Raw genomic sequence first — 15,724 nt, 5'->3', positions numbered from 1 at the left:
ACACAAATACTGTAACACACATTCTGAAAAAACTGGTATTAAGACACAAAAATTTTCTTCCTCGTAGCACTGTTGAAGATCTCGTGAACACAATATCCTGGCTACAGTCCCCAGTTGAAATATGCTATCCCGGCTAAGACACAAGTTGAAATATGGTCACTACTTTTTTATTTACTTAAATTTGGCATATTTCGTGACAGTACCATATCCGTTAGATGGTTACAAGGCGATATTGGTCTTGGCTTCAGTTGTCTAATGGAAGTATGATTCCACAATGCATCTTTGTCGGCTGCAGAAATGACCTGGTTCAATGTGTTTGGCTCATTTTTGGTGCTTCAAATACCATTTCTTCGAATGTAGTTTCTTCTTATAGTTTGTATAAAAAAAATAGTAACATAATTCAAAATTATTTATGACGGCGACCTGCACATTCTTCTATCGTCAACACACACCAAGAGTTAACTGCCGACTGAGTATAGTCAAAGACGACTCCAGCATCAAAGACATTTTACACAACACACAAGCTTCCACTTGTAAACAGTCTTTTTGCTATTCTTCGACACATTTACTAATAGTAATCAATATGCTTTCACTCTCAAAAATATAAGTAAATTAACATAAGATAAGGCAAATTACAATAAAAAAAATTCTGACAAAAAAAATATAAGAAAACATTTACAATTTGGTATCGACAAATCCGGTAGAAAATAACACATCTCCCAGATCCATTACAATGTGTAACCAATTTGTTTCATTAAAGTCTCAAATGTTGGGGAAAAAATGGCGGAAGCAAAGTTGTACACCTTGTATTAATTTTCTCCTCCTCCTCCTTTTGAAGAGCCACAAGATAATTACCCTGTCTTATTCTTGTTGTAGTAAGATATCTAAGTAGTTCAAAATTAAATCCAACAGCCATGCTTTTGTTGCTGATTGTGTGCTGAGGCTGCAGCCAGGACCACAAATTGTGAAAAAAACAGCAGCTGCAGCTGGGTGGCTGTCACATTACCATATACTAGAATGACAAAAGGGGGCAGGTCTAGCCACAGTTACAGGCAACAGCCACATCAGGACAACAAACCATAAACTGAAATAAATTATCATACTTCTCTAGATGCCTTTGGATTAAATGGTATCAAATGCTTGCAATGACGTCTTCTGTTGTCATAGAACGATGTTGTCAGATGAATGTTGTAACCAATGGTGTTCTCATATTTTATACAGAAATCAGCCGAATTATATTGTATTGAAGACATGCAAATGCCAAGGAATTTAACAGTGATCATATTCATGTCTGCAGTGAGGAGTGCTAGTTTGTAAACCAATCTTTTTGGACAATAAACAGCACTGCATATTCTTTTAAGTATAGACTACTCACCAGCTGTGCAGCCACTGTTCCAGTTAGTTGTTGCATAATATGATCTCAGTAACTTCCTTGCGGATGGTATGACAGTAAGTCAGTAGATGGCACATGTTTCTTTATATTGTCAAAAATAATTCTGTGCATGTTTCTGTTTGTGAGGTAGTGGTTGGCAACTGTAGATGTGCATTAAATCTTAAATATTTAATGTAGCATTAGTGCTATGCGCAGAGTTCTGGCAATTTATGGACTGACAAATGTAAAAGTTGTCACATCCATGTAGAATGTTACAAATTATGGAAACACTCTAACCAAGATTTACCAGGCATAGCACATCTTTTATCTTCTTGGGAGGTTGGAAAATAGCTTGAATGTCTTATGTGCCTTTTATTGGTTATGGATTCATAGAAAATAAGCAACACAATAAATCTTATGATGATTCAACATCAGCATCTTTTCTTTTTAGTAGTTAGCACTAACTGAATGTGTCATACACAATAGCCATTGTTTTCAAAAGACATTCTTCAGATGCCTTGTTTCAGAATCCGGGTTACCTTTGTCAAATACTGCTGTATTAATATATTTATAATAATTCTCTTCTGGGATAGAATATGAAAACTGTGCACTTAGGTATAAGTTAGGTTGCATTATCTTATAGTATGCTGAGTGCTAAATTACTTATCTGAGTAACATTCGTTGTAGTGCCTACAAATGGCACAAACTATGTATGCTGATGATCCACAATATTAAGATACCTGCTCGATAGTGTGTTGGTCCACCTTTGGAATACAGTACAGCAGTGATTCTGCATGGCATGGATTCAACAAGTCCGTCGTAGCTGTCTAGAGGTATATGGCACAAGGTGTTTAAACACATTTCATGCAATTCCTAGAAATTTACTTGCTGGTGGATTATGAGCAAGGAGCTGTTACCCAACAGTATCCCAGATGTGTTCCATCAGGGTCAGATTAGGAAGCTTTGTTGGCTGAGAAATCAATGTGAAATTACTATTGTGCTTGCTTCTCAAGTCACTATAGCAAGATTCTGGTCTTGTGATACAGACAATTATTCTGCTGAAAGATGCAATTGCGGTCAGGGGAGACATCAGTCATGAAGGGATTAAAGTGATTCATGGAAGACCAGATGAATGTCTCCCAAAGTATAATCCTGCCTCTGCCACTCCACATATGTGGTGTAGTGCATGTTTTGAGTAACCACTCGCATGGTGATTTTCTATCTGGACACAACCAACATGGTGCGCTCTGAAACACTTTTGACTGCGTGAACGTTGTACGTGGTCATCACACATCGCCATCTGTCCTGCTTTACAGCCGGCCGGGGTGGCCGTGCGGTTCTAAGCGCTTCAGTCCGGAACCGCGAGACTGCTACGGTCGCAGGTTCGAATCCTGCCTCGGGCATGGATGTGTGTGATGTCCTTAGGTTAGTTAGGTTTAAGTAGTTCCAAGTTCTAGGGGACTGATGACCTCAGATGTTAAGTCCCATAGTGCTCAGAGCCATTTGAACCTGCTTTACAAAGTGGGCAAGCCTCTGACCTCCACGTTGTACGTCATCTAATAGCTGTTGCATCACTGCCAGTCACCGACTCTCCTTACACTCATAGCACATGAACAGCTGACCAGCTTTACCATTTCTGAGTAGCTCATTTACAAGCAAAAGGTTATAATATTATGCCCTTTATCAAACTCGCTCACCGTCGTCATCAGGTCGCAGCCCCAATTTCCTGGCTGTTGGTGGCAAGTCTCTTCGAACTTTATCTTTGTACAGCTCTTTCTTATGGATTGTATGAGTCATTTCCCCATTTGCATCCTTTATTGTCACTAGAATAATTCCCCATTTGTCTCTGATCCATTTATATACTTTCCGTACCGCTTCACGTGCCTGCAGCACTCTCATGCTGCATTGTCTCACAGTGGGCAGTGTTCATAATGTTTGGGCTTCTCAGTGTATGTAGCACTTGAGGTGTTCTTCGATGAAGAATCTTACCACATATAGTGAAGGTAAAAGTGGAGGTTTGCTACAGAATTGCTAGAATATTTGAAAATGGCAGGTAAAACAATGAAAATGTAAAACAGTATATTTGGAACAGGAAAATGGCTCATGATTCTCATGCTTGAGCGTCATTTAGTGGTCGACTTTATTACTATGAATGCTTTGGGTACTTGTACCACATTATTTCTCTTGCTGTTAACAAAGAAAGGAATATAAAGACAAGTGTGGTCTTTCTCCAGGAAAGGGAGTATGATGAGATAACCATTGAAAGGAATGGTATTGGTTCCACTGAAGCTGTTGCTATGTCACCCACTCAAAAGATAAGTTCTCATACTAATTCTTTACTTTTTTCAGGTAAAAGTCTGCAATGTTCAGTTTGCTGGGAAGACTTTAGTCTTGATGAACATGTTCGCAAGTTACCATGTGAACATGTGTACCATGAAAACTGCATTATACCATGGCTCGAACTGGTAGGTTGTAGTTTTTTATATATATATATATATATATATATATATATGAATATTCTATAGTGGATGGGGTACTGTAGCTGTTGGTGCATCCATAGGTTTATCATGCATGGTCTGTTACATAAAAACTGTATTTTTCAATAAAGGGCTGATAAGTTATAAAAAAAGGAATAGATAAAAAGTCGAAGCATCTGCATGAAATGGAAATATTTTGTTGAATTTAAGCTATTGTTACTTTTAATACTGTGTAAACAGCCAGTTTATATCTTTATATACTGAAAACTGAGTTGTTCCATGCCATTTCAATAGGTTTATTGCAAATTATCCATGAAACTGTATCAAGTAATTCTCTCAATCAGCACACTTTGAATTATTCAGAAGTATGTTTAGTATAGGCTTTACATGAAGATGAAATGACTGATGACAAATTGTTGTGACATTTTTTTAAAATTGTTATCGTATAATAGTGAAAGTGCTTAATTTATGACCTTGAGTATTCCCATTTATCATTGACACAGCAAAGATGTGGTTATTTTACCAGATTGCTGAATAGTGTTGCGGCAGCAGAACAAGATTTTCCTGTGAAACTGGTTTCGCATGAATTTTTCTGGCTCAACATGTAATTTGATACTACTTTGACCCTACAGTTGCATATGTTTCAAACACATGTGCTCCTTAATTTCTCTTGTACTTTTTGTTCATGAACTGTGTCGGCAGCATGACATGTCAGGTAACAGTTGTAAACAAAGTTCCATCAAAACGTTTGGAAAGTTCGGTGAAACACTGTGATAAAGCGATAGTTTTGTATTGCATTTACATTTTTACCTGAATGATATTTTGACCCTAGAGGGAGGCCCGTTCTCCCCCAACTTATCATGAACATTAGAACAATTTTCCCCAAAGTTATAATATCATTACATAACTTCCTCTCCCCTAGAGGGAGGCACGTTCTCCCCCAACTTATGATGAACATTTGAACAATTTTCCCCAAAGTTATATCATTACGTAACTTCCTCTCTTGAAGCTTCATAAGCTAATGTGTCTCAATTGGCAGTGTATTTCTGGAACATGGTCTTCTTGCCTTGAAGGAACTTAACAACTGGTGATAAGACGAAGTTCATATAGCGGATATATGTCTGCCAGACACAACAAAAAGGCCACCAAACAGTAAGCTTTCGTCCAAAAGGCGCCCTTCTTCAGTAGTCTTTTTGTTGTGCCTATCTGCGACTCCAACATATCCACTGTATGATGAGAAGCAATATATCTGTTTCATAGTATTGTCATTATTCCATCCTGGATTTTCCATTGTTTTACTTTTATGCAATATTTTCACGTTCACAAATCTTTGGCAGTGTTAGATATTAAGTCAGGTCTTTAGTTATAGTTTCCGTGATGGAACTCTGTTTTCCAGGATATCTTGTCTTGGAACACTGTTGGATTCTGTGGCCCATGGTCTGTGCAGTTTTTGTTCAGTCACATTTGGGGTATTGACAATATCCTGTCTATATATAGAGTAGTCCTAGTTTTGGCATAACATGTTATAACTCTGTCTGGGCAGTACCATACCTGTATGGGTAGTTCAGACCCTGGAACCTGTATAGTAGCGTTTTAGTTATCATTACAGTGGAAAGTCTTGCCTCTTCCAGAAGAAGGGTTGACACTGCAACAAGACCTAGTCTTCCAATACAGGTGTGTGGGTCTTCTGGTGGGAGCACAGAGCATTATGCTGCACAGTATGGATTGGAAGTTTACTTGGGGATTAATGGTGTATGAGACTTGTTGTATTCTCTAATGGTGACCTGTTACCCCATCAGGTCTGGCAGGGTAGTGTCTGCAGTGAAGAGAGTTTTGGTGTTGGCATGGATTCAGGTAATTCATTTACAAAGCACACTGACTCAGTTAGGTGTATGTCTACATTAATGAAGTGCATGCACTGGCACCATACTTTTCAGCAGACACTAGGTACTATGTTAAGCCCCTTCAAGGCAAGAAGATAATGTTCCTGAAATGCACAGGCAGTTGAGACAAATTAGCTTAAGGAACTTAAAGACTTTATAACGTTGGGGGAAATTGTTCAAATATCATGGGAATACGGGCCTCTCTAGACTCCAAATCTCGCTGAGGTAAAAATTTAAAAGAAATACAGGACTGTCTCATAACTTAATGTTTTACCACACTTTCAATGGGAACTTTGTTTAGAATTGTTTATTTTGTATTTGTTGGGGAATGAAGTGGGATGCCAAGGTAGTTTGGACAGTTAATGTGTTCTGTCAGCTACTTGCATACTGAAACGTAGAGCTCTGATTCTGCCAGTTGGTTATTAAGGTGGAATGCATACAGTGCACAATGTCTGTTCAAGCTGGATTTCGAAACTGTCACCACTGCTTGTAATATTCATTCAACTTTCGCAGATCTGTATCTACATATTTTGTTTGGATAGCTATGACAGGCACACAAAAAATAATGAAAACTTCGATAGTTTTCGGACAAATACTTTAATAAGCTATAGTTCACTGACATGTGCATGCATGTGCGTGCCCTCATGCATGCACACACTTGTGTGTTTGTACTTTAGTTCCTTACAGGATTTATTTGAAAGTTAGCCTAGTTTTTATTCATTTTTCTGTGCCTGTCAGTTACACAATGCTTCAACTATCCAATGAGTTGTCCCTGTTAGTTAGAAATTACTTAAATTGTTAATAGTAATCCTTGTGGGAGCTCATTTTTCATTAATAGCAATTTATAGTATTTTGTCTTACAGGGACTCTGAAGTACTGGTTTTTAGGATTTCTTACATCAATCAGTAAAGACGGAACCCTTATAAGAACACTTTATCTGTCTGTTAAAAACCATTTTTCTCAGGAATGGGTACAGCTATCAAGTTGAAATTTGTGCACATACTGATGTCTATGGTCCCTTGGTGGTATAAAAAATTGAACCTTCTAAGTCTGTGCAATAAAAAGATACACCCATTTATGTCACATACCTTAACATTCGCAACTTGCTATCAAAAGCTATAGGGCACTTCCTGTAGACCTAGACTCATGAAATTTGGAAAAAGGAAGTTTCACAGTACAAAAAAAACCAAAAACTGTAAATTTATAATTATATATATAAAACTCGCTTATCGAAACCTATAGTGTACTTCCCATTGGCCTAGAATCCTGCAATTTGGCTGGAAGAAACTTTTTACAGTGTAAATAAAGAAAACAATTTGAAAATTGTTAATACATAATTACATCATATGAAATAACATTTCTTTCATTTGTTATTAGGTGTCAAACTTGAAATTGAAACAGTCAGTAGATCTGCATTTAGGCTGACAGGGTCACAATGCTATTAAGTCAAACATCAGGCAAGGAATTACTTTTTTGCTCATATAATGTGTTTCAGAATTTATCAGTCTTAAGATATCCAGGAGTGATTACTGCAAATAGATATGGCATTTCCAGATGTTTATTTAATATACGACTCTAAGACTACATGTAGTAGTCGCTCCTGGATATCTAATGAGGGATAAATTCCGAAATGCGTCATATGAGCAATAAAGTCATTCCTTGTTTGATGTTTGACTTCTACCATCATGACCTATTCTGTCTGAATGGAAAACTACTGATCATTATTATACTAAGTCTCCTGTCTCTTGCACGACTTTGTCACATTTATATTATTGAAATTAACACATTCCCGAAACTCTTGGAATCTCTGAAACCAATATCTTGTCAGTGTCAATATCAGTAACAGGTAAAAATGGTAGAGATTCTGAAAATGAATGATCTGTCTATATACATAATTAAGTTTGTTTGGAACTGTCAGTGTAAGAGTTCTATTCACACCAGTCCAATTTTTTTATAATGTTTTCAATGTATCTGAGAAGTTTTGGGATGTAAATTATTCTCTCTAGCTTCACAAGCCTTCTAAACCATACCATGTCAGTAAGGACAGTCAGCTCCTCAAAGAAAACTACTGTAGGTGGTCTTAGAATTTTGTTTCAGTTGAGTGTCAGCAAGGGTAATTCTTGTTCACAGCAACTATGGTTATCCCAAAAGCCACCTTGTTCAGAAGGACTGACACTGTCAGCATATTTGTATATTATATCAAAAGGAAAATGCACTTGAGTTTGTTATATTCTGTTACACGTAAACCTCTCGAGCTGTTTACAACATGTAGTTAAGCTATGAAAATCCAGTGAAGACAATGCAAATTACTGCCAGTAACTTGTTTTAGTATGACAATAGTTTTTTTAACTGTTTTTAACTGTTTTAAACTGGTTTGGTATATATCCCAATGTTGGACTGTCAGTGTAAAAAATTTCAAGCAAGGATTGAGCAAGATTCCCAGTTTTTTTTTTTATGAATTGTGCAAACATATGATCCATTGTAGATACCTTTTTCATTCCCAGTGAATTTAGTCTTCTTCATTTCTCCTTTAGTAAAGTTTGTCATGAGGGCATTTTCGTTTGCTGTTTGAGGATAGTGATGTATCTCAGAAGAGATCATGTTTTTCTGCTTGATTGTGTGAAACCCGTTATGGTTTTCCCCTTTTCCATTGTCTCCGTATTAGTTTACTGCAGTAGTTGATGTCCAGGTTCCCATTCTTTTATGGTCGAGATAAAACTTGTGTGTTTCAGCATTCACCAGGGGTTGCATTCTTTTGAAACCCACGAGGTAAGAGGGTCATTCGAAAAGTAAATGATGTTTTGATCTAACAAGCTGTGCAATTCTCTCCTCATTCATCGCTGTATCATTGACCTTCCTAATCATTTGCACCTATGTGATACCAAGCAGGAACAGTTCTTTACTGTTTATTTGTGCAACTTTAAAAATATGTGACAAAATTAACTATACCATCAAGTGTGAGTATAATACAGTTTCTGACTGTAAATTTGGGTAGGGTGGATGTCTTTTGCAGCAGGTAACCTAAGTTTATGGAAGTGTAATAAATGGAGCTTCTGTTCAGAAATAGTGCATAATGTTCAGTGGTAGACAAAAGAATATCCATGATGAACGATCAAACTGACCATTTGCTGTGACTAACTCAAATCAAGGATTGGGGAGGGGGGGGGGGGGGGGGGGAGGAGGAATCAACAGGATAGACTGAGCTTGTACTTTTTCTGAAATTTTATGATCAGCTCTTCATCAAATTGTTAGTGGCCACTTGGGCTATAGAAAAGTATGTGTCTAGTGGTTTCCTCGACTTACAAAAACAACAAATGGGATCTCTGCCCTCAGGGGCTCAGCTTTCGTTTGCTGGGTACAGGCTTGGCGACCCCAGGGTTCCTGAGCTGGGAATTGGTAAGCGTCGCCAGTCTCCTGTCACTGTAAGCTCTGGGTGCGCTTCTGTGACCACTGTGCGGCACGGCAGTGGAACGTTGTGTGTCTCAGGGAATGGGGATCTTGGCTTGACCGCCCGGATTGCAAGGTCGGAATAAACCTTTATACAAAAAAAACCTCAATCTCAAGGTGTGCTGTGTGCTGAGGAGATGCATGGCTGTTGAGGTGGAACAGTTGTTAGCAGGCAGCCTCTGGGGAACCTGCCGCACCTCAGTTGTATGAGGATTACTCGAGTGGACCCTTATTTCCCTAGTTGCTCATTCTCAGAAATCTTCTTTTCCTTCTCCCAGCGGAATGGGTGGGCCGAGGGCTCGAGTAGCCAGTCCTCCAGACGCAAGAGTAAGGCAGCACGCAGGATAGTAATCAGAATGTGTTTTTAGTAATAAAAAGGAAAGAAGATAGTTTTCAGAAGGTCTCGCCATTTTACATCCAGAAGAGCTTAGCAGGAATTGCTGGGACTTTAAAATCTGCAAAGCGGTTGCGAAGTGGGATGCTTTTGGTTGAAACATCCAGTTCCCAACAAGCTGTTGACCTACAGGGTGGAAAGTGCCTGGGCAAATATACCATTAATACAGAGCTTCACAGCACTGTGAACTTTAGGAAAGGTGTTGTATCCTGTAGGGATATTGTAATTTACCACTCGAAGAACTGAAGAGTGAGTGGGCTCCGGAGGTAGTTGTGGATGTTCAGAATGTTACGAAAAGGGTGGATGGAAATCTGGTGAAATCCTTCATTCTTACCTTCAACACCCTCAAACTCTCAAAGCACATCAAGGCAGGCTTTCTTCGCCTAAACCAACAGCCTTATGTCCAAAACCCAATGTGCTGTTTTAAATGCCTGCCTTTTTGGGCATACAACCCTCGGGTGTAAAGGAGAAGAGACGTGTGGCAACTGTGGTAAGATCGCTCATGAAGGATTTGGTGGTCTCCACCTTAATGTATCAGTTGCTCTGGACAACACCCAGTTGGGAATAGGGACTGCAGAATCTTTCTAGAGGAACGCAAAGAACAGGAAATAAAAACAACTAAGCGTATTCCCTAAGGTGAGGCCAAAAAGATTTACAAGATCAAGCAGCCTCCCACGTTTGCTACATCTTTTGCGTCCGTGCTTCAGAAGCCTACTTCGAAATCTGATGCTTCTATGCAAACGGAAGTGGTGAGTATTGGCACTAACACCTGCGCGTGTCAGCACTTGCAAGGCAGCAAGTGTTCAAACACCTGTAGCCCCACCCCTCATAATAGCAAACAAAATTACTGTGGCCAACTTGAGGGAGCCCCAGGCACCTCCAATGGCTGAAGCTGTTCAGAAGCTCAGCACGTCTATTACCACTCCTACTCCGGCTCAAGCAAAGCCTACAAAATTGCGAAAAGCTACTGTAAAGCAGCAAGAGCAGATAAAATAAAGTGGCAAACCATCTGACCATGTCGATGTGATTTTACCTCATGCTTCATCTGACTCTTCCCCAGTGCTGATGGAGTATGTGGTATGTGTGGGCCAATCATCTCAACCCACAACTGCCCCTCCACCTGTTGCTGTCTCCCCACCCTGGCGGAGAGACAGGATGAAGGTGTTACCCCGTGATAAATGGCTCCCATACTTCAGTGGAATTTGCAGTAGTTCAGGATGCATGTGGAGGTACTTCATCTGTCCTCTCAAGGTAGACTCCTGTGTCTTGTCTCTGTCTCCAGGAGACTCTTTTCCATCAATCATATACCCTTGAGCTTCGGGGCTATGTAGTCCACAGAGATGACAACCTGAGTGGAGAGAGAGCTAGGGTAGGAGCAAGTATTTTTGTCAATACCGACTACCACTCCTCACCTCTCTCCCTTACAATGAATTTACTAGCAGTTGCCATATTGGTGATCTTGCGTCATCCAGTGACAATATGTTGCCTTCACCCGCCGCCACATGATGTGCTCGACGAAGAGGCTCTTAGTGACCTTCTTACACAGCTCTCCCACCACTTCAACACCTGTGGTGATTCTAATGCACACAATATGCTTTGGGGCTTTGCAACTACATGTCCTGGGGAAGAGCAGTTGAGAGGCTTCTGAGGTCATTGTGTGCGTATTTGCTAAATGCAGGACAGATTACGCACTTTCGCACTGCAACTGGGTTGTTTTCTGCCACCGAGATGGGTGCTCCATAGAGCAGATTGGAACCACCTTGTCCCTTGGTGGAGTGATGAATGCCGCTCTGCAATCAGGATTAGGCGTGCGGCTCTGTGTAAGTTCAAGTGTAAGCCAACTGTAGATAATCTTGCAGCCTTTTGGGTGGCGAGTCCAAAGTGTCACTTGATTATTTGAGAGAGCAAGAAGAGGTCATGGCAACAGTTCCTGAACACCATTAATCGTTCCACAAAGAGTTCTGTTGTATTAGAGAGCATGAGGCGAATTTCTGGGAGAGGTGGGAGGTGCCCCATGGCTGCTGTAATGCAGAATTGCGCTCTTGAAACCAATCCGCGAGACATTTCGCACGTGACAGCGGCCTATTTTGCCACAGTTACTACAACTGCCAGTCAGGATCCAGGTTTCCAGCACCATAGAGCGGTTCTGAGAGGAGCAGTTTGGACTTCCGGTCTGCCTCTGAAGAAGATTACTACTTGGAGCTGGATTCTGCATTGATACATCCCCCAGTCACTACAAATTCATTACAGTATGCTGCAGCACCTCACCAACCACAACAAAGGTACCCTCCTCGCACTGTTTAATGCCATTTGAGCATCAGGTCACTTTCCCAACTCGTGGCCAGTTTGATTCTTCTTTTAAAATTTGGGAAAGACTGTACGTGCCCGAGTATTATCACACTGTTGCCCTCACTAGCTGCCTGGGGAAGACCTTGGAGTGGATGGTCAACCGCTGCCTTGTCTGGATGTTAGCATCCAGGAAACTCCTAAGTTGCTTTCAGTGTGGGTTCAGGAGGTATCGCTCCACCTTTGATAACCTGGCCCTCCTGGAGGCAGCTATACAATAGGCTTTCCTGTGTTGACATTGCCTTTTACGTATATTTTTTGACATCGAGAAGGCCTACGATGCTACTTGGAGTCATCTTATCCTCAAGCAGCCTCACGACTGGGGTTTTCATGGTTGTCTTCCCATTTTTATTCGTTCCTTTCTCTCGCTACGGTATTTTTTATACTGAGTCGGTGACGTCCTCTCTGATCGCTTTGAGCAGGAGAACAATGTCCCTCAAGGTAGTGTGTTGTGTGTTAAGTGCGACTGTCTTTGCCGTAGCTATTAATAATATTATGTCAGCAGTGCAGAGTCTTGTCCAGTGTTCTTTGTTTGCGGACAACTTCTCTGTGTTTTTCTCTTCTTCCAGGCTTGCCACCACAACACTTCTGTTGCAACTCACTGCCGGTCGGTGTGGCCGAGCGGTTCTAGGCGCTTCAGTCTGGAACCGCGCGACTGCTATGGTTGCAGGTTCAAATCCTGTCTCGGGCATCGGTGTGTGTGTGTGTGTGTGTGTGTGTGTGTGTGTGTGTGTGTGATGTCCTTAGGTTAGTTCGGTTTAAGTAGTTCTAAGTTCTAGGGGACTGATGACCTCAGATGTCAAGTCCCATAGTGCTCAGAGCCATTTGAACCATTTTTTGCAACTCACTCTTAGACATGTGGATGAATCGGTGCAGAAGAGTGGTTTTAATTTTTCAACCAAGAAGTCTGTGTGTGTTCTTTTTAACCGTTCTCGTTCCATTTTAAACTTTCCCGAGTTGAGGATGAGGGACAATTATATAGACACAGTGACGTTTCTGAGTCCCATATTTGACAGCAAACTTACATGGTTGCCACATCTTAAGGACATGAAGAAATGGTTGCTTAAGGCTCTGAGTATTTTCAATTGTCTTAGTCACACTACATAGGGAGCAGACAGGACTTGTCTGGTCCGGATTTATAGGGCCTTTGTGCGATCTCAGCTCGATTATGGGTGCACGGTCTGCGAGATCTCCTTATTTGAAAATGTTGGATACGGTGCATCATGAAGGCATTCAATTGGACACTGGGGCATTCAGAACAAGCCCCATACCTAGCTACTGTGCAGAGGATGGTAAACCACCACTTCACATCAGCGACTGGTGCTTACGGTGCGCCAGATATATAAAACACTGTCCATGCCATACACACCTGCATACCGTACCATTGCTTGGCTTCCACTGGCATGGCTTTTTCATACCTGCCAATGAGCAACGAGCCCTATGGGATTTGCACCCAGGATTGCCTTTTAGAAATGTATGTGGCTGGTCCTAATGTTTTATGTCGAGGTTGGAGCAGATTTCCACCTTGGCGCCTCCAGAAACCCAGATTGTGTCATTGATGTTTCACTACTGACGCCCCTGCTTCAATGTGGGTCCACACATCATTTTCTACCCTTTGTTACATGTGTTTCACTTTACGTTTTATCTTTCTGTACCGGATATTTTACTGACACTCGTGTCAATCTGCTTTTGCATGGGCACTAAAGACCTTGCCGTCTCCATCCATCAAAATGGGACCTCTACTGACTTTCCTCACTCGCTACGAAAAGGATGGCAACACAGTTTTGAACCACATTGTTACTAATGAAGAGACTTGGGTTATGCATAAAGTCAGGAAGCAGAACCAGTGAATTCAATGTTATCATTTTGAACAGTCATACAAAGCAATATGCATAATGTACAAATGTGTAAGTACAGTATCCAAATTGAGAAACATACCACAGTTTCTGTATTGTAAGCTGCTTCTCAAATCTATAACACGATTTCATAAACATCTCTATGGCCACACCTCTTTACAGTTCTATAGACGGCTATAATTTCTGCCTAAAGCTGTTTTTGCTTTGTTGAAAGCTGTCAAAAGCACTGCCATGTGTCTGGGATTTCCTTAAGTTGACTCGACGGTAAAAGTGCCTTAGTGATAAAGAATAAATATATTAAAACTTCGTGCATAATGTGGTATTTGCAGTGTTTATGACATCGTATCTCTTGAACTGTGTGTTGTACAATGATATATTTGTGTAGGTACATTCAGCAGCTTGTGTGGATACTGCCAGTGAAACATGTTACAAATAAGTTACTAGCAAAGAAGTCATAAATTTAAACGTCATGCATGACGTAGCAGTTCCTCAGGCATCTCAGTGTTTGACATCGTATCCTCTGAACTATGGTAGGCAGCATTGTGCTTCTTTGTAGTACTGCTCGCCCACATTATTTTGCTTTGATGAAAAATTTGCTTTGGCAGTTTAAGTGATAAGTTTCTGAACATCCATTTTATAGCCGGGATTTGACTCCGAGTGATTACACCTTTTTTTGAAACTGAAGGATTTTTTTGGGTGGAAAGCACTATGGAAAAGACAGTGAACTGAAAGACATCAGTGTTGTGGTTCAACAACTTGGTGGCAACTGAATATGCAGAAGGCTTATGAAAGCTTGTTGAGGACGATGAATAATGTATAAATTTAAATGAAAACTATGTAGAAAAAGTAACTAAGATGCCAAAATATGTTGTAAAACAATGTTATCTTAAATAAAAATATCTGGAGAAATAAATGTTCTTTTCTTTTGGAATGGCCCTCTTGTGTTGCATTTTGCTGTTCCTCCCACAAAGACTAGAAACATTTACACATTTTGTTAACACAGGGTTGGCTCCAGCATGAGTGGAGTCTCTCTCTTTTAACATAAGATACCTAGTTCACCTTTCTGAAACTTGCACTGTCGTTTCTAGGCAGCTCTGATTATTGGGCAGCTGTATCGTGATATTTTCAATGACCAGTCATCAGTGTGGGCTGCACCTTTTTGTAGTTACCACACAGATACAAATCAGAGGTCAGGACTGGTATCACTGTGGCACTGAGCTGAATGAAGGTTTCCTATCTTTGTCATCAAACACCAAATAAAGATCTACCTGTTCCAACCAGTTCATCAGTGCTTCACTGTTCTTATTGCAGCATGTCCTCTGGTGCCATGTTGACTAAGAACATCAGCCATTAATCTTCAAACTGGTTGTATTTAACAGAGTAGGTGCAGTCTCTCTTTTTCTGATACTATAGGGCAAAGGAAAAGCTACTGCATAGATATCTAAATGTACCAAGAGACCTAACATTTATGTCACTGCTCTCAAGTTCCCAAATCTACCTTCCATGTTATGATAAAAAATTGGTTTCAGCATGGGACCTGTCCAATTTGTAGAAAGACTCTTGGAGAAGATATTGAGGAGATTTCTACTACACCTAGTAGCCCTGTATCCAGTATGGCCTCAAGTTTAGCTGCACTGATAAGGTAATTAAAATAAATGTTAACCTGTTTTGTTTATACTGTATATATACATATATTTGTGGTACAAAGAACTGATTTTAAGCCTAGTCATTTCCTGCTTTTTTCACTTTGTAACTTTGAAAGAAGAAAAAAGGAAAAAAAGCACATACACGCATGATATCTGGATTTTGAGCAATTATTCTTCAGAAGTAGAGGCAAGAAAGAGAATAAATGCAAAAGCTGAGTAAATGTTTGAAATATTAACTTCGTGCTCTGAAGAACAATGCAATTCAGTAGACCAGCAGTCCCACTACTTTTCATGTATGTCTCC

At 40.3% G+C, this 15,724-nt stretch overlaps 1 protein-coding gene across 1 annotated transcript in view; it reads left to right on the top strand.

Moving 5' to 3' along the window:
- Window positions 1-15,724, top strand: part of LOC124709127 (E3 ubiquitin-protein ligase Iruka-like) — a 158,363-nt gene that overhangs the window by 140,908 nt on the left and 1,731 nt on the right. Inside the window, exons 6-7 of the mRNA XM_047240788.1 lie at window positions 3,722-3,837; window positions 15,305-15,417. Coding sequence (XP_047096744.1) covers window positions 3,722-3,837; window positions 15,305-15,417 — 229 coding nt within the window. The remainder of the gene's footprint in view (window positions 1-3,721; window positions 3,838-15,304; window positions 15,418-15,724) is intronic.

This window comes from Schistocerca piceifrons, chromosome 7 (genome assembly GCF_021461385.2).
Source record: "Schistocerca piceifrons isolate TAMUIC-IGC-003096 chromosome 7, iqSchPice1.1, whole genome shotgun sequence".
NCBI lineage: Eukaryota > Metazoa > Arthropoda > Insecta > Orthoptera > Acrididae > Schistocerca > Schistocerca piceifrons.
This window is presented reverse-complemented; position numbering and strand designations above follow the sequence as displayed.